Source organism: Penicillium diatomitis (assembly GCF_028827545.1).
Source record: "Penicillium diatomitis strain IBT 30728 chromosome Unknown utg000002l_segment0_segment0, whole genome shotgun sequence".
Classification (NCBI taxonomy): Eukaryota; Fungi; Ascomycota; class Eurotiomycetes; order Eurotiales; family Aspergillaceae; genus Penicillium; species Penicillium diatomitis.
The window spans coordinates 423,838-443,460 of NW_026623174.1; the positions used below are offsets into that span (position 1 = coordinate 423,838).

Genomic DNA, 19,623 nt, shown 5'->3' on the forward strand with positions numbered 1-19,623 from the left:
ACAGCTTGCTGACTGGCTGCGTGGCAGTATGGAGGTAAATATGTAGATGAGTCCTGCATCAGCTTCCATTTGAAAAGGTATCCAACTATAGCGGATTCGTCCATGTTGGAATGAAAGTGGGAGCGACACAGTAAGGAGAAACAAACGATTGAGGTAGTGGGAGGTCCATACAGAGGCTGCCAGGACGCCATCTCCTGTGCAGTGAGGTTGGGATAACGGGGGTTGGGCAAAGAAAATAGACGACTGATATAAAGTCGAAACTCTGATGAGAGAGAGAGAGAGAGAGAGAGAGAGAGAGAGAGAGAGCAAAGCCCGCTTTGGTCATAGACATCATCAACCCAGTCAGAATAAGGGGGTATATGACTGGGTGTATAGAAGTGGAACAGTGGTGAAAAGAAATGCTTTGGAAATAATCCAACAAAGAAAGCAGACAACGGTTAGCGGTAAAGGTGAGAAGGAAAAAAAAAAAGTAAGTGCCAGTGCCGCCAGAACGGACGATGTTTTTGCTAGGGCACACAACGATGCTAGAATCATACAAGTCATCTCAATTTGCCTTTCTCGGAGAGAAAAAAAAAAAACAGGCAAATTACAAAAACTCATCGATGTTCCTCAAGATCATACGCTCACCTCCAGCAGGAGGAGATCGCGGGTCCGAGACTTCATTGTAATAGTTCTCGACGGACGCGATGCTTGCAGATGGGATACCCTCAACCTTCTGCAAGGGTAGAGAGGATGAAGGTTGGGGTGGTGCCAGAAACCCTGACGTCCTCGGAGAAAAGAAGCCAGGGCCAGGCTCTGGAAAGCCTGGGGGTCACGGACCAAAATTTCAGTTGGAGCGTGTGGGCCATGGCTGCTGACGGCCCGTGGTAAATCCGGGTTCCCAAAATCGGAGACTGATTCGATTGATTGGAATTTTTGTCGGAATGGCAGAGGGCGAGGAGAAAGACTGCGCTTGGGTGATCGGTTCTCATTGCAACTGGTCTTGGGCCGTAGACCCCTTGATGACGATGTTGAGGAGCCAGCGACTGGAGATGGCACGTGTACCACATGGGGCACCTCATTGAGAGCGGATCGTTGCTGTGCCTCTTCGCGTTCAGCACGCGTCACCTGAGGCTCGGAGCTGCGACGGCCGGTCTTAACGAACCACTCCTGAGGCGCCGCTCTCGTAGGAGGAGATCCACGGAGCAAGTGAGCGCGGAAGTCGGTGAGCTGGTAAATGAGACTCATGTTTGGGCCAACCCACTGACTGCGTCCCTTGACCACATCGTACATCGAATTGAAGTCCAAGTTCCGATTCTTGTACAAGCCATAAGCAATCACCAAGGACGCGGACCGACTGGCACCGAGCTGACAGTGGATCAAAACTCGTTTACCCTTGGAGATTCGATCATCAATCAACTCACACAAGGGGAAAAGATCCTCCAAAATTTCGGAGTTGTGGTCCCAGCCAACGTGGATGTACTCGGGCGACTCCGAGGGTGTCGCAGCAGATGTCACTGGATGCGTGGCATCTGCTTCGGAAGGCTGGTATTCAAAGGCGGATTTGAAAGAGATCTCAGATACGGCGGTTTGGGGCTCGCCCATCGAAAATCGCTTGGATACGATGGAGCTATTACGCCAGGTGCTCATAACCGTATTGCTGAGCTCTTCATCTCCAGTACTGAACGGGTTCTTGACTTCCTTGGCGACGTTGATGACGACGTCAAACCGCGCGGCCTCCTCAGCTGTAGGTTCCAGATAAAGAAAGACGCCAGTGTCGTAGATTCGAATAGGTCCGTCCGGGTATCCGCGCTCTTTACCACGAGCGGACTCTCGCGAAGCTGGGGCCTCGTCCTCTTCGTCTAACTCGGGAATGACAGTCTGAGGAAACGTAGAAGTATCGTCGGGTAATGACTGCAAAGCTGACACTGTATTGTCGGATGATGTAGTGGGGCGTCGTCGGCTACCGGGGCGTGAAGAAGGCCGAGTCAGCTGTGGCAACTGCATACCACCCTGGGGCGCGAATCCGGGGGAAGCAATAGACGTGAGGGAAGGCGATGATTCTGCATGCCGCAGGAATTGTCGACCCAAGGGAGTAGGGGGTACCAAGTCGGGCACGTTCGTCGTGAAAGACTTGTCCAGGCCTGGTGTGCGAATTGTGAGGTGGGCGGGGCGTCGTCGACCACTTTTGGGGGGCATGTGGATTGGAGATGGAGGGGCCGAAAGATTGCGCTGGGATGTGGTTTCGACCATGGACGCCGTCGCAAGTGGTGGCCGGTCCTGCGACGGCAAGGGCACACGCAATGACAGGTTCTTCAAATTGCGTGGTTTTGGCCCAGGCGAGATTGGGCGCGCAGCCGCTGACGCGGGTGACAGCAGAGAGTTATCCAGAGGCATCGCGGGGAACGAGGCGGTTCTCGTGGGGCAGGATGGAGGGAACTGAGGGTATGACAGCGGCAGAATTGATGGGGTTTCTGGAGATGAGCTTGGGGAGATGTCACCCGTGGAGGGGCAATCGAAGGGCGAATCGGCCGTGTATGGAGAGGACTCGGTTGAACCAGAGGTGACTGAAGAGATACTCTCACGATGGCCGGATGGATGGAAACGTTTCGTGTTCGAGTGAATGTTGACAGGAATGTGGGCAGGTAGTTGCAGAGGATGGATCGAATGCTCTTCTTCCTTGTACCGCGAAGGCAGACCACCGTAGACTGACATGAAAGACGGGAAGGTGTCCGAGAAGGACGGTGGACTTGTTTGTATCGGCATGATTTAAGGCCCGCTGCAGACTTTGGATGAAAGGGAGAACCCACAAACTCTTCCAGTCGAGGGCCCAGTTCACGAACTAGATATAGATGGAATATGGCATGTGTGCACTTGTTTTGAAGGGATTGATCTCGACTCTCGGAACAACAGTAAACTTTGCTGCCGGCGCAAATTGAAAAAAAAGGAATGGAACTGTAGTCTAGGTCTTTTCGGGAGGACATCTCGTTAGTTTTGAAGCTTACAAGTGTAGGCCAAGAGGCCTGGGGGTGCCAGAAGATCCGCGGGCGCAAGCTGCAAGGGCTTCAAAGGGTCTGAAACCAATGATCTGCAACCGCGCACATCATGCGGCCCCCATGGAGTTCAAAGGCAATGTTGTGTTCCACGGGCATGGGACGTGCCCTGTTTCAGGGGAGTTCAATCCGACCAGAGACGCTGGAAGAATTCGGGCCATCGTCGATTTGGGGGCCTGTCGATGGGGCCTGTTCACATACCGGATTGTTCAAGCTCGCCGGGTCACCAAAGGATCTCTTTGCACGTCTCGGGCTCGCAGAGCAGAAGCTTGAGATGGCTTGGGAGGGGTCCGATCACGTGGCAGTGTTCGTTCTGGGAGAGCGTTGGCAGCGATTGTGTTGGGCGTGTGTATGTGTGTTAATTCCCGGTTGCTCCGAGGGAAGACGAAAGCTGGCAAAGGACGGCGGGGGGGGGGGGGGGGGGGGCAGCAGAGGGAGCTACAGGGAATAGTTGGGGGCGAGAGTCGTTCCTCCGGGGAATGACGGGGAATGTTGCCAATATGAAGAAAGTCAAAAAGAGAGCGCAAACACGACCGGCGAGTCCAAGAGTACTCGAACACCGACAAACACGGCTCCGTCCTGGGACCAAGTGAAGGACGGGGTGGATGGAGGTGCAGTAGGCGTGGGGCAAAGGGAGAGAGAAGAGGAAGGAAAGAGAGAAGAAAAAAGGCGATGGGAGGGGGGAGCGGTTGTGAGACTAGTGGGAGAGTGAATTAAGGCTGAGGTCACCGATGGGCGGGTGGTGAAGCAGCTTGTGCCAGCCGATGAATGAGGGACCCTAACGGGGGTTGGCGAGCATTGACCGTAGTCACCGTACGACTAGTATGACTATTCACCACTCACAGTACTCAGGAGGAGGGAGCGACGAGAGGAGAGCGAAATTCAAGAGAGGCATAGGAATGGAATGGTTTTGTTGTTGTCTTGTTTCCAATGTTCCAGTGCTGGGGTTGAGGTCCTCGTAGGATTGTTTCCTGGTCCCTCCACGCGAGGGTGTACCGGTACATCACTACAGTACCTGAGTACACGATCGTGACTCCCACCGGACTCAGCGGAGCCCTACAGTAGTGGAAACTGGAAACTGTTGCGATTTTTTCCATTTCCCGATTATTCGATTTTTCCCATTTACCTACTTCCTCTTCCTCGTCTACGCTGTGGTCTGTCATTGGGCACTGGGTGAACGTGTTTCGTCTACCTCCGTTGCGACAGCGTCAGACGGACCGGACAACGAGACCATCACAGAGTGTAGACATCTCACCCTGCATCCTGATTTGATCGTGATGGGAGTCACTTCCAACCGCGGGCCCCATTGCCTCGCTTGGAATAGCGGAGGCGGGAGGAGGGAGGAGGGAGCTGGGCTGAACCAGAAGCCCGCTACATAACCGCATCTGGATGAGGATGTGATGTTTATCCTCGCGCAATCAGACTCCATCTATCGGTCCCGGACCAAGGTTGAGAGGTCTAGACGCGCAGGAAAAGAGGCGAGTGATGACACTGGAAGGAGGATTTTGATAGTCTACCTAAGCCTAATGAGACTAGACACCGAGGCAGTGCAACACATTATCTTATGCTCGGAATCGATACCTGGCTAGAAGGACCAGTGCGTCAATCTTGGTCGTTTCTACCGTCCGATCTCTGCTCATCTACTATACAAGTGCACAACGGATGTCAACACATCTCTGCCGTCCACCAAGTGAGGATGAGAGAATGTTACTGTCACTATCTTGGTTTTACTATAAAGTTCAGAACTTGGTACCACTGATCAAGTAGAACCCTGAATATGTCCACAGTGTCTACCCCCCCCCCCCCCCCCCCCCCACAGCCCACACGATCGTCTGCTCTGTGCAAGAGGGTTTAGGTCTATGAAGTATCGAGTATAGCAGTATATCGACCTGGCTACTGCGATGCTGTCTGTCCCCTCGGACATCTGGCTCGATCCTGTATGAACGGGCGGCCGTGGCCGTGGAGCTTACCCTAAGTGCCGGGACGGTCAATTCTTGCCCAAATATCCATAGTACAGTTACACAGTTACCAGAGTAAGAGAAGTACTGCGGTAGAAGGGTTCACCCGAAAGACCCAACGAAGAGCGACCTGGCCCAGAGATCTCCGATGCGGGGACCCACTTTAATTTCAGGTGTTCGAGGAGAGAAGGGCTCATTGTTTCGGATCTGTTTCTGCTTCAGACTCTAGTCCCTCGCCCCCGATGATCTTTGATCCATCCTCCGCTCTCCATACCAATCCCAAGGACAAAGAACATCCAGGATGGCTATCACACGATCACGCAATTCAATCTATTCCCAGGCAAGCGTGACGGTGTCAGATAGCCCTGGAGTTCGCTTTTTGGGCCGAGGTGGTGTCCACTGTCCAGCGGTGGACCTAGCGAGACCTTCCTGGCTCGTCGCGTGGGAACTTGGAAGTACAGTACTACAGTACTACAGTACTGAGTCTACTGACAGTCTGACTCTACTGACTCACTGAGTACTCTACGCGAACGCTGACTGGCTTCGTGGACTGAACAGACCCGAACGGGGTGGCTTGGGTGGCTGCTCTAAATTTAGCCGCCGGGGGCGTTGGGATCGTACTCGGCGCCAAACGCACGTCGATGACAGGCCTATGCCGGTGCGCCTGCAATCGAATTTTTCCTTCTCACACATGGATCGCGTACGTAACTCTCACCTACAGTACGTGTGGTCATCGATAGTACAGTAGAAGACCAGGTTGACAGTACTGTACATGACTCCATCCAGGAAGATACACAACTACTGCACCTTAGCACACAGGTAATGATGCTGACTGCCGGCCGCACTCGAGACCTATTCTTTTCATCTTAGTAGCAGTACACAGTTGAATCCAGTGCACCGGCATGCATGAGTTGCTAGTGGGAGACTGTGAGTGACTGGGTCTAAGTCACACTTAGTTAGTACTCCGTACTTCACTAACTTACTTCTTACTACTTACTAAGTTACTACTAACTTATGTATAGCGGAAATGAGCGACGACTTCACCTGCGGGCTGGCTTGCCCGTAAAAGACAAGCTCGGGCTGATCCTTTCGGAGCTAGGAATCTTCGGAAATGAAACAAGCCCAAGCGTCAAACTTGTACCAGGTACCTCCATGCTCGGTAGACGGGATGCTTAGGACTCCTAGTGCTGTAGCACAGTGAGTAAGTAGTAGGTACACATCTACACAATCACATCGCGTTGACCGCCGTCCATCTGGTCTCCCTGCCCACACGTTGGATCGCCAGTGCACAAGTTCGAGAATAGCTTCTCGATGATTGCATGCATGCATGTGCATCATCTCCTCCCGCGGGAGAGCTTGATCAGAAGCGTAGCTGGTTTTTCCGATCGGGGGACCACGACCGTGGTTGGTGTATCAGCGAGACCTGAAACCGCAGAGAGCCCGACGGAGCTGAAGGAGGCGATTCTGAAACACTCGGGTGGGTCCGGCCCCGCGCTAGTCGTCGCTAGCGGCCTCTTGGCAGGACCAGGACGGAGCCTATCGCCGTTGACGAACGGCGGGAACCCAAGTTTGGAGATGTCCAAGCGTCCACTGTCATTGCAACCTGGCCGTGAAAGGCGGATCTTTGTTGAAACGACGAAGCGATGGTACTGTATGACTATGCACAACATCCCCAACACCGAGAGACTCAAGAATGTGACTTGTGATATTCATCACCACCGATTCATTGCTCTCCAATCATGATGCCCGCAAGGGAGATTTAAAGCTGGCGGCAACACTGCTCCAGAGTCTCAATTATGCGCCCTTTGTTGCGTGTTTGTCCTCAATTGCTGAGAAGGACCCGCGCGGCCTTCTTCCGTCTGGCTATGATCCAACGAGCCGCTGATGATCTCCAGACTGGCCACTTGGAGGTAGAGTCAATGTGTGATCATCATACAACCCACTCTGAGCGAATGAAAGTCAACCGAGCCCCAGACTGCGTAAGCTCCCCGTTAGATGGACCAGTGCACTACGTTGAGTGTGTTCAATCACAATGTACCAGAAAAGGGGCGCTTACAGAGCTGTTTTCAGCCTCTCACGCATATCCATGTATGGCCAAGGTTCCAGGCTCATGGATTCCAAAGTAACCTCGGGAGAGACTCCAGGAGTTGTGTTACAGTGAATCACTGCATAATGCTTATACCTTCAGACTGGTTGTCCTATGCGCTTGTGAACTGAATACAACACCCTCTCTGTCTTACAACGGTACCGCTTCAAAGTCCAAACCAATTTAAAAGTGACCATGAGACGGGATCTGTTTGTACGAGATTGTGGGTCATTGAACACTTTGACCCGGTTCATTACCTGGCAGGCGGGCTCCATTCCGCTACCTCGTTAGCGTGGATTCGTGGAGGGTCATTCGTGTTGTATTACCGAGTTACCAACTAACTAAGTCACAATACTGAATACGCGGGATATCTCAAGCCCTGCATTCATTGAGTGTATCCTTTTCCTGGAAAATGCGAGGCAGAAAGACCTGATTATCAGCGCTTGGCAGATCCTGCACCAAAAGCAAATCTCACGTGGCGAGGATGACAATTTGCATGATCAAAGCAGAACACCCATTCGGGAAATGTGTCTACATATACGATTATACCTTGGAGTTTCAATATCGGTCTGGGCACCAACGACGAGACGGCCATTACCTATATTCTGCTGCGTGTCAGAGAACCTTGCGGCTTGCAGTACGTCGGCAGCCACCTCTTCCTGCTCTGGAAACTTGCCTAGTCCTACCCCCAAAGACGGCTGCGTAAAGGCAGGGGAGATTTTTCATGTCGTCGACCTGTTGTCGATTCCCCCAAAGACCGTCCAAGGTCGTCTGCAGGCGATCCTCATTTGGATGACTTCTAGCCCGCAGCCAGGCAAGCCTGTTTCACCTTGATTACTTTATTGTCCAAGCTCCTGCTTAGCCCCGGTGTCAGTGCAGATAATGAGAAAATCGGAAACCGGAGCAATAGCGCAGTATGCGGTATCGGGCACTCACCTATCCACCTTGAGCAGATAACCCATGTCACTACGAAGGGGCCACCGAAAGAACAATGCCTCCGGCGAGCTGAGGCGACAATATGAAGCAAGAATGCCCATATCTCGCTAGTAGTGGACGGCTAGACGCTCGCTTCCTAGGCTCTGTCACGAATTTATGAAAAGGCTGTCATTAATCTGAAGCGCAGGAGTGTTTACTCAGAAAATATATGTAGATTGCGGCTCAATTCAACAGGCGGTTGTGTCTTTGGACTCTTTTTGAAACGCTCATGCGGACGGCGGTTCTGCCACCGTTAGGTTCATCTCACAATGAATGACTTCAACGAGCCTGGACTCTCTCACCAGTCTAGCGAGAGTAAGGCAATGTTCTCGGGTTGGTTTGTGCAGGGTCTGAGGGTTCTTGATTCCTGAAATTTCGAATGAAAGCTCCATTGTTTTTGGGCGCGTATTTGCAGAAGTATTGGCGTCATCATGAAATGGCATTGGGATCCCAACCTTCTATAGAATCTTGGCCAGCGAGATGAAATAACAGTCCCGCCTATGCCAAACAGGCGATGAAAACTGGCATGTACCATACGGGCAGTGTATAACGTACAGTGTACCTATGGGAATGATCAGAAATCAAGTCTCTCAGTGCCTGAGCCTCGGCCCTATCACCACCTGACTTCGGACTTACCTAGCAGGTGGCAGCCAGCTTATTACCTACCGCACCACAATCCCACAACGTCCTCTACACCAGTCCTGCAGTTCAATGTGATCTGAGGTACCTAGAAAGATTTCTTCATCACTCAGCCTCCACATTCCTATTCAAGGCACTAGATCTTATCCGCATCTAATCACGCAGCTCTGAGCTAGCAAGATGCAGAGTTGAGCATTTCGCTCACATCGCCATGGGACATATCTGAATATCCAACTGATACTGGACTGGAGCATGTCCAAGCACGGTCATTGGTGCCGTGCTGCCTCAGCGCTGCGACAAAGAGCTAGATTGGGTCGTGCATCCATTATAGATAGCGTCTCGCATCGTCAAGACAGACGCCTAGATTCTGGTAGCCGTCCCCGAGGATTCAAAGAGTGTCATCCCATGATGTGCAGATCGTGAGAATCTGATGTCAAGTCAGGCGTGAAGCATCTCGGATCTGACACGGTTTGGCTGAAGAGCGAATCAACATCGACGTCAACCCTCAACAGGAACGATCGCTCCAGGTCTGAGAGCAGGTTTCACAATTTGACACAACTAAGGGCTGAAAGCCCACTGTGCGGATGGATGGCTACGACTTTGTCAACCCAGACTATCGACGCAACGCTAGTGTCTCTCGGCTTGGTCTGATGTGGCTATGACTGGATTTCATTCAGTGAACGGTGCATGCACTCGCCTCCAATCCAAATCCACGTGGTCAGATGCTGACTTGTTCATCATGGGCCGTCGGAATACTGGTCCAGTCATCAATTGTGTTGGTATGACTCCACTATTTTCGAGAGGGCGGAGTCCCTTCTCCGCGAAGCCCATCGTATCAACGGCAGGTGCATGTTATGCCACATTCGACGCCTACAAAGTACATAGGACTCGCGGCATTCCATTCATCTCACCAAGAAAGGTGTTTGACGCTGAAATCAGCCTGTGGAAGCTGATTAACGATATCCATCGCCAATATGGAACGGCACCGAGTACACTGTAAGTGTCAATGTGGGCTCTTGTGCCGAACCAGTTCTGAAACCATGGTTGACCTGGGTTCTGGGTCTATCTCCGTCCACACGGGCCAAGCATCATACACATCACCTCGCTTGAGCTTTGAAAAGAGAGACATAGCCCTGTCCGGTGGGTTCTTCTTCTTCATCGCGGGAGCGAAAATTTCCACTCGATAGAGCGTCAGCGCTCGGCGGCATTCTTCCAGATAGGCATCCCATGGGGACGGTCTTGGACTTCTGAGCACTTGGCTACTGGCTGGTTGGTCATGTTGTTAGTTTCCAACTGTGATATTGCCATTTACAGGATGTTGATGTGATGGAACCAGTCAAGTTCGGAACACTCCGGGATCCCTGGAGCTTCCTTTTGGCAAGCTGGAACTCAGATTAGGACAGGGAGTCAGGTTAGGAGTGTGATGATAACAATCACGCTAAGATCACTCAAACTACTATCGGATCTTCTCAGCTGCATTGGGTCAACTGTTGCCCGTCTTGCTGCAGGGTTGCAATAATCATGGGAATTGACCTGTCGATTACAATTCGGCAGATGCTACAGTCTCTAGTTACTCGTCTGTGCATTAAGCTTAAGAGCTGCGAGGCCTCAAGTCCTTGAGATGATAGCCTGAGAACGATAGATGGGCGTCTAGAAGTAGTAGTAGTCCAAGAAAGTCAATGTGAACTCGTGAAAGAGACCCAGAATCCATTCCGCCTTACAAGAGACCGAGTACTGATCGCATACGTTTCTCGCAGCGACTGGCCCTTTCTCACTTCATAGAGAAGCCAATTGAGAAACGCCTTGTGTGCTTCTCATTTCAAAATCTTCTCAATTCAATCTATTTTGTGTGGACGTTCCTTCCTCTCCCAGGTATTTCCACCACTGCAAGCCCAACACTTTCGTTGTCTTGTGATGCCGCAGGAAGAAGCCGCCCGAGTGACAACCCGATCTCCGCTGCACCCCAGCCCGATTCCCCATCTTCTTCGACCTGCAGCTCCTGAGGCAAGCAGCGGTGACTCTTGACCCTGACTTCTTCTCAGGTTTAGGGGGTAGAGCTTTGTCCTTGCCCCGTGAAGCTTTATTGCAGAAAAGAGTGTTCAGATACAGAGCATCCAAAAGCGAGAATTGAGATCGGAAAGGTGAGTGATGCCACCCATCCACATCACATCAGTCGACGACACTGGCCTCCACGGACACCTGGTGCGACCGCCGGCGTCACTCTACTCCGCGAGTCTGCCGCTAAACAACGAGACAGCTTGATCGCAGGCCGAAGAATTCACGGACCAGCCCAGCCAACTTAGCCTGTTCAGGGCTTGAGATCAGCCCCACTGGCGCTGCTGTGTTGGTGAAACGCCAGCTCTCGGCCCTCTCTCCAAACGGTGCCCACGAAACGGCTCTTTCTCACGGTCGCACCCAGTCACGGCGATCCGTTCCAAGCTTTCTGATCCCCAGCCTCCATTACGCAACACACACAGAGTCCGACTCCGTCTCTCATTCCCTCTCTTCTTGCCTGCTCACTCGTGCTCAAGCGATCATCGACATCCAGGCCATCTGCATTGCATAGGAGCAATTCGGTAGTCACAACCACACTCAACGCTTGTTCAGCTCCCAATGCCGAGCGTTTCCAGGACAATAACAACACTTTCCAATCGGTCCCGCGCCCTAACGTGAAGAGTACTATGCCTTCGAGTAGAGTTCAGTCTGAAACAAAGACCTTCGCCAGTGATCATGATCGCGGTTTGAACGGTGTATCTCGATTGGGCTCTGACACGAACAACCGCCGCAACAGCGCAATCTTCAACAACACCCATAACAACCACAACGGCACCAAAGGCCACCCCAGTAGCACCCTTGGTCATTCTCCAAACATGGACGACGGCCGTGTCAAAAACGAGGATGTCTTTCTCAACATCGCCAGATCAGACTCAAGCCGTCGCGACTCGCTGGGTCGTGCGGACTTCAGACGCGTGAGTGGGTTTCTTTCCATTGCGACGGCGGGACATGCGTCGGAAAACAAAGCAGAATTCTTGCAATTGCAAGACAACTTGGTACCGAGATTCTCTCACAGCGTTGCTGACATCAGAGGTGGTGAGAGAGAATAGTCGCGACTAGGATATCCTCCTACCAGTTTACGGTCGCCAGCCACGCATGCCGAACCAGAACAACAAACCCCTTCCCTCGACCAACGCTTCAGCAACCCCGAAAGCCCCGTGCTTGCTCAAAAGGGCTCTCCCACTATTCTTGGAGGAACGCACAATTATGCCATCTCAGCGTCTACCTCTGTTCACCCTCTAGACGATCCAACGCGCTTTCGATATCCTAACCTCAACTCTGGATCGCGATCCGTGATCGGCGCGCCGCGCAGCCACCTGAGTCGTGCAAGCCCAGAAACATCACCCCGTTCACCACCAACGAGAGGCGAGCGCCGATCATCGATCCATGAACCTCGTCCGAGACGATCTACACTTTCAACGAGCCGAAATGGTCGGCTACCGTCCTCTTCAGATCCCATTGAACGGGGACCTGAAACTACAGAGAAAGCACGCGATGGAACCGAATCAACCTTATCTACTAATGCGCCTTCGACCGTCTGGGACGAGCTGGATGACTTGAAATCTCGAATTCGAAAATTAGAGCTCACTGGCAAATTGCCTCCATCATCGCAAGAAGCTATTTCAGGTGCCTCTCAGGAAAGACCACGGACTGCGGCGACGACTGTGACAGTGTTGTCAAGCTCTCCTCGACAGCAACGCAAGGCGAGATCTCCCTCTGCAGAAAAAGCGGTGCAAAATCCAGTGCATCCTCTATTACAAACGGCGATGACCAAGTCCCAGGAGGTTCTCGCACCCGAAGTGTACAGCGCACTTGAGGCCACGATCAAGGATGCTTTGGCCTTGTCTACCATGCTGGGCGTGAATGCAGCTCCGTCAGGCACGGTCTCTGTTGTGAATGGAGGATTCGCTTCCCCCGAACGACTGGCCCGCCGAAAGGCCGACAGTGTGTGCCGCAGCCTAACGGAGCTTTGTCTGGCTTTGACAGATAAGCAGCTACGGAGAGATCGGTCCGCTTCGACAAGTCGCGTGTTGGAGTCGCATTCATTGCGCGCAAATAGCGGCGAAACCGAGTCTTTAGCCGGCAGTTCCGCGTACCAGCGCATCACGGCCGCGGAGGCCGGGGCTCTTGAGAGGCAACCGAGTACGAGTAGTCGAATCACCAGTCGCTTGGAAGCCCGTAGACTCTCGCTCATCAATACAGGTGTCCCCACTACTGGCGACAGTCGGGTAGCACAATCGCCCAGCGTAGCTCCTCCACCGAGTCGTCTTCATCGATTATCGGCATCCATCCGCAGCCGCAGACTCGCTCAAGACGACGAGTTGGACACGACAAGCCCACTAAGCCGGTCTCTGTCGAGAGCTGTCACCGAGGCAGAGACGTCAAGTCTAGGCCAAAGCACCTCGACCCAACCACGGCTCTCCCTGGGCCGCTCCATCAATCGCTCCATGCCGAATGCCATGCAACAAGGACAGCGGGAGCAGGTAGTAGACTTGTCTCCCCGCACCCTCCAGTATCAGCACCAAGGCTCCGCGAGTGTCTCATCTCCACAGAGCCAACCTCAAACGCCTACTCCCTCGTCGAATATCCCCTACCGACGAAGCTACATAGCCACGCCTGCTCAATCGCCTGCAATTCCCCGGTCCAATATTCAGGGGGGATCCCGCCGATATGGCTTGTCATCTGACTTGCCCGATAGCACGGCAGGATCAGTGGTCGAGGGACGTACTCGATTCAATGCGGCAGACGTGCCTCGTAATCGCACTAGCATACCCCCTGCCAAATCTGCCGTTACCTACACCCCTGTATCGCAACCTCGCCTTCGTACGAACAGCTTGGATACGCGACGGTTCGGTCTCAGACGCCGCTCTGCTGCCACCCCGGATGAGTCCCTCAACCTGGACGACAGCATTGACTAGGCCAGCATTCCTGTCGCCTCGTCCCGGCCACCCCGGCATTTCTTTCATATCAGCGAATTGGCCTTCTTATGATAGCTTGTGCGTCGCGATGAGGGCTAGCGTGAACGCTGCGCGCTTGCGTCCTCTCACCTTCTCCGAACCTTTCCGTCTCTAACGCGTCCTCGAAATCGCATGAACATGAAGCGTCCTCGCATTGAATTTTCACATTGGGATTGTCTCCCCTTCCAGCATTCGTCTCTCGCGCCTCACTAGAATTGCATGCATGCATTTTTGTTGCGATTGGAATCACTTAGCCCTCCGCAGCTTCTTCGACTTCTTCTTTAGCCAAATTTCTTCGACTCCGTACCACTCTTTGGTCTCCCAGCCGGTTCCGCATTCTCCTCAACGTCAACGTCTTGACGCATCCAGTCTAAACACCTCTATGCATCCGACCTGCGGACTCTGTTTTCAATTCTACCGAAGAACTGCTATCTGGGACCCATTCAAGTCCTGGTCCTTGTCAATTTCTTCTGTCTGCTTTTCTCTGCAATCATTCTCTGTACACAATTACCGATACTTGACCATCAATAGATGGAGATACATGATGAGAACGAAACCTTATCGGAACTTTTGATTCTGTCGTCCATCATCCCTCTACCAATGTCGATAGTCAACTTCGAGCCCTTCTTGCCCGTCCCATTCTTTCCATTCCACTTCTCTTCCCGGCCACTTTGTACATTTTCCTCGGCATGTTCACTTTCAACCTCCCTATCGGTTGATTTTCATTCTTACAGTATCAGCCTGTCTCCTGGAGATCCTCTTCTTTTCCCCTTCCTTTTTTACTATCATGGAACGAATCTGACTAATGAATTGAATGAGCTCATTATTTTTCTTCCCCTTCTTCAATCCATCTACATCTCAGGCCATTCGGAGTCTTGACCTGCCATTGTTAAGAACCATCGCGTGCTAGAACCTAGCCTACGCTCCCTGTCTGGATTTCGAGAGTCGATCGGTAGGAAATGACCACCAACATGTTTCCAGAGCGCCGTTGGTGCGCGTGTCACCGTCGGCTCGTAGATGGAATGTAACAAAGGACTCATTGGCTACACAAAACAACACGTTGAGAAAAATTTTGGGGTTTAAAAATTGGTCGGTATTTAGTGTACTCGAGATGTGCCTCAAAGATGCCAAAATATCATGGACCTAAGATAGCCTTTGAGGGAAACGAAAAAAGGAGGAAGTCGAGAAGAGGGAAGGGATAAGAGGACATCGGTGGGCGGAAATCAAGAGAGCGGGGGAGGATAAGGAGACGTGAATTTTGAGATGAGGGCATGGAAAAGGACAAGTCGGGGCGAAAGATAAGAGTGAAGCGCAGGGTAAGAGTGTTCACAAGGTGGCGGTATTAGGGCACTAGAGATGGGGCGAGCCAGTTCAACTGAAATGTAGCAGGGAGAGTGAGTAGCTTTTCAAACGCAGGCTGTCTCTTTGACCAGATACATTCGGCAGCGAGCGCGACTTTCACTAGGGTTGAGGACTTCCAACAGACATTTTAGGGACGAGGGAAGTTGTGATCAGGAAGGATTATGGGAATGTTTTGCAGGGTTGACCGGCTTCTCATGTGCACGTGCATATTCTGGAAAGAATAACCTTGAAACTTGAAGTCGCAAATGACGTAAATCATGTATCCGGATGGCCGGTCCTGCAAGAAAAAGCACGCAGGCATTCAATAATCCCAAATGGTCGCGTTGGTTTTCGCAGGGACAGCGGAGGACTAAAAAACTGTATCCCATGCCGGATCATTCCAAAGCGACCGCCCGGGTCAATAGCCCGATTGCTGATTTGTCAAAATCATCAGGCACGCATTCAATCATCCAAAATGGTCGTGTTGATCTTCGCAGGGACAGCGGTGAGCATAGGCATACCTTAAAAAGCTGAATCCCATGCCGGATCATTCCAAAGCAAGCATTCGGGCCAAAAATTCAAAGAGAACTAGAGCAAGGCCCCGCGCAAACACAAATACGTCAAAAGAGTAGCGGGTAAAGATCAAGGATACTGATGGCAGGATGGGAGGATGAGGATGACGAATGGGAAAACAAAGAGATAAAGAGGACGAAGAGCAGAGAACGGAAGGAGTATCGCTTGCTCAAGACCGCCGCAGATCATGACCGACGGCTTGAAGTCATAAGGTTCGAGGGGAGAACGCAAAGGAAACCATGCAAGCGGGTCTAGGCCGCCTCCCCACCAAGGTCAACGAACCATGGTGGTAGGAGAGAAGATTTACTCTTGGGGCAGCTGGCTGCGGCGAGTCTTCTCTGCTTCCAGGTTCTCATATAGCAGATATAAAGCCTTCTCATTAGCCGAGGCGCTGCCCATGATGGTGAACATACGCTCGCCGGTCTCGTCATGGGGCGCCTTGGCAATCGAAATGCGGGCGCCAGAGCTGCGGCGGATCTCGGTGATCTTGCTGCCCGCACGACCGATGATGCAACCGACCATATCAGCGGGGATGCTGATGTTCTGGGTCTGGATCTCGTCTCCATCCTCTGTCACCAAGGGGAATCCACGGCTACCGGCATCGGAATTGGAGCGGCGGTTGAAACCACTGTTGTCACTGAAATCGGCTCCATTGCCCGTGCGGTTGTATTGGCGGTTGTTGTAGCCGTTACCAGGATTGGTGGGATTGGCAACCTGCGGGCCAGGCTGGGCGCCACCGACAGAGGCACGAACAGCCGGGTTGTAGAGGACAGTGCCCGTGCCGCGCTGCCAGTCATCGATCAGGCACTTGCCAATCTCCCAGACGGCCTTCTCAATTCCCTCGGGTGTGCCTTGTACTTCGACAATGCGCTCAGTGGACTGAGGAAGCATTTCCTTCTGAGCGACCATGCGCACACCGGAAGCGTCCTGAATCTCCTTGATCTTGCCACCCTGTCGCCCAATGATGGTGCCCATTTGGTTGTGAGAAATGAGCAGGCGCACAGCTTGAGGATAGTTAGCATTGCAAGTCAATTGGCGCCGGGTACTACCCATGAATCCGGGGAAACACAAATATGTAGGGAGGGTACTGCGCCCAGGGAAGTGCACCGGGTAAGGTGTGGGGTAATGAACAATATAGGGTACTGGCCAAAGTTCCGAACGATAGCCTGCGAAAAGTCCAGGGTGGATTGATGGGTGGAATTGTTGTCTGGGAGGGGCTGCCTTCTTGGAACGGGGGTTCTTGGGATCATGAGAAGACTTACGGTGAGTTCCGTTGTTGGAGACAACGCCACCCATGCCCATCTGAGGTGCGCCCTCAAGGAGACCCTTTGCGACAATCGCATAGGCACGAGCAGTACCTTGGAGGGGGCCAGTCACGGTGAGGACACGGTCGTGAACACCGGGGACAACCTTGCTCACTCCCGCCTTGACGCCAGTTTCATCACGCAGATCGGCGACATTCTTGCCAGCTTTGCCGATGATGACACCAGCTTCCTTGGAGGAGACAATAGCACGCAGGGTCAGCATGGATTGAGCGTACTCTTCCTCAGTCTTGGGAGTGATATCCATAGGCTCCTGCTCGCCAGTCCCGGCGTAGGCGTCGTTCATGGGCTCGTCAACCGCAATGGGGGCTTGGTGAACTTCGGTGGCCTCCATTGTGACTAGGTATCAACTTTTCGGGAAATTTTGGGAAATTGAAAGGGTTGTTGTGATTCAAAGACTGCTTGTGCTCAGAGGTGGGACAAGAAGGTGTGAGTGGTTGACGGTACGGTCGCGACGAGATGGACGGGAGTTTCTCTAGACAGCAACAAGATCAGCTCACATGCTTAGTATTCTCGCCACGTCCTGCGCGATGCAGTGGATGACCTGGCGACCAACATGCACAATGGATGCACGAAATTGTCTTTGTCGCGAGCTGTAAGACCAGTATTCGATGGATGATTACTTACTCAAGAGGGTCTGGTGAAAGTGGAGAAATCGACGTGGGTGAAGAAGAGGGGAACGTGACGAGGGGTCACGCGGAAAGAAGGGTTGTGGGAAAGCGAGAGGGAGAGAGGTGAAGTGAGAAGCGAGAAGCGAGTAGAGGGGGGAACGGAAACGGAAACGGAACGAGGAGATGGAGAGGATGGCGAGGCGAGAGTAGGTGAAGCGAGGTAAGGTGTGAGGAGGGTAAAAGGTGGACGGAGATGCTGTGGAAGAGTGGGAGGGTGGAAGCGGGAATTGCTGGTGACTGAGGCGGAGAGCCGCCAGTTGACGGGCCCGCTTTGGTGCTCTTTGCTGTGCAGCCGGCCTGCCAATATATGAGCGCGAGTTGCTTGACTACTGAAGTTCATGTATGTTTATGTACGTTGTTGTGTCAATCACGATTCGAAACTGATCGAAGTCGGGGGAAGGAAGGAAGGAAGGAAGAAGTCGACTGGGTGAAATTCGTCTTTATATATCGATCGGATTTGACAGTATGTTCCGGAATCGACGGCGCTTGAGTCCATCTATAAGTTCATCTTGGATGTCTTGACTAACTTTCCTGGTTAGAACAGTCCAGCTATTTCCGAGGCACCGACTGATCATACCTCTGAGTAATATCCATACTAAGGCAGCGATCGAAGTCAATACGATATGTCCAAATTATTTACGCTTCAGGACAGTCTGTAAGTGAAGTCCATCTTGGATATCTTGACAAACATTCCTGGTTAGAATAGTCCGTCTTTTTCCAAGACATAGACTAATGATGCCTCTGAGTAATATTTGCACCAAGGAATCGATCGACTTTGATAGTACATTCCGTAATTTTTCGCGCTTTGGGACCATCAATAAGTGAAGTCCATCTTGGATACCTTGACCAACTTTCGTGGTCAGAATAGTCCGGTTATTCTAAGGCACCAACACACTATGTCTCTAAGTATAATCTATCTTACGGCATCGATCGACTTCAGTAGTACCTGTTTGCTAAAAGTTTTGGCCCCTGAGACTGCACATAAGCTTAAAGCGAGCTTGGATATCTTGAGCGCCTGCCGCCTGGCATGAATAGATTCATGGTCAGAAGTGTCTAGCAATTCCCAAGGCACTATTCAATGTTGCGAACATACGAGGAACATGGAGAACCATCAAGATCGAGGAACAGAATGGTGGGAAACCTGGCTGTCGAGTTGGCTATGGACGCGCTATGAGGCAAATATCGTGAGCTTCGGTTGAAGACAACTGGAACGCGTCTACGCCCAAGCCATCTTCTGCCGGCTCTCTCTCTTCTTCCTTGCTTTCTCTCTCTGGGTTTTGATGCATTTCTTGCAATGCACAAGTTTGTCTGATCTTACTGGTACGCATCTTCATGGATATACAAGGTTGACAAACTTGAATGGTCTGAACAGTCCGGCTATTTTCAACCCACCAGCTCACTATATCTCCAAGTAAAATCTACACCAACGCATCGATCATGTTCGATAGTACGTTCATGAATTATTCACATCTTGAGCCAATGTAGAAGTTGTCTTGGATATCTCGGCATACTTTCATGGTTAGAACCGCCCGACGATTTCCCAGGTACCTATTCACTTTATTCTCAAAAGAGATCTGTTCTCAGGAACCCGACCAAGCGGTCTACGAGGAGCTTTGAGAAGAGCAACTAGAGACTTTTTACTGATTCCTCAAATCTTCGAAGTGATTCGACATCAGACGGGATCCAGTGAATTGTGCGTATAGTGCGACAAGCAGTAAATGCTTGCACAGTTGGAGATTGTGAACTCCGGGCAATTGCTTAATTCATCAATCCTTCTTGCCCCTTCCACTTGACGAGAGTTACTATCGTTATACCTTACCATCAATATCTTGAATTGTGGCATCCACGATAAAGCGGTCTCCAGACAATCAGCTCTACTCACAAACGTTGTGGATCCAGTCAGACAATGGCGCCCCTCGAATTCAATCAAGTCCATGTGTTACTCAATGCCAAGAATAAGAATATGTAATTGTTCCATGACATATCTAAGGATGACCTATCGTCTAAAGGCAGA

The 19,623-nt window shown here is 51.8% G+C and overlaps 3 protein-coding genes across 3 annotated transcripts; 1 reads left to right on the forward strand and 2 right to left on the reverse strand.

Moving 5' to 3' along the window:
* Positions 1–586: 586 nt before the first annotated feature.
* dspD (putative protein-tyrosine phosphatase) lies at positions 587–2,745 on the reverse strand (the record flags this gene model as incomplete). Its single annotated transcript, XM_056930964.1, has 2 exons — positions 587–715; positions 820–2,745. 2 exons carry the CDS (start codon positions 2,743–2,745, stop codon positions 587–589), a joined length of 2,055 nt encoding a protein of 684 aa, XP_056792995.1.
* An 8,626-nt stretch (positions 2,746–11,371) lies between these two features.
* Positions 11,372–13,663, forward strand: N7539_001362 (putative LPXTG-motif cell wall anchor domain protein; the record flags this gene model as incomplete). Its single annotated transcript, XM_056930965.1, has 2 exons — positions 11,372–11,780; positions 11,835–13,663. 2 exons carry the CDS (start codon positions 11,372–11,374, stop codon positions 13,661–13,663), a joined length of 2,238 nt encoding a protein of 745 aa, XP_056792996.1.
* A 2,256-nt stretch (positions 13,664–15,919) lies between these two features.
* Positions 15,920–17,272, reverse strand: N7539_001363 (KH domain-containing protein; the record flags this gene model as incomplete). Its single annotated transcript, XM_056930966.1, has 1 exon — positions 15,920–17,272. The coding sequence occupies one exon, from the start codon at positions 17,270–17,272 to the stop codon at positions 15,920–15,922; it is 1,353 nt and encodes a 450-aa protein (XP_056792997.1).
* Between the last annotated feature and the right edge of the window lie 2,351 nt (positions 17,273–19,623).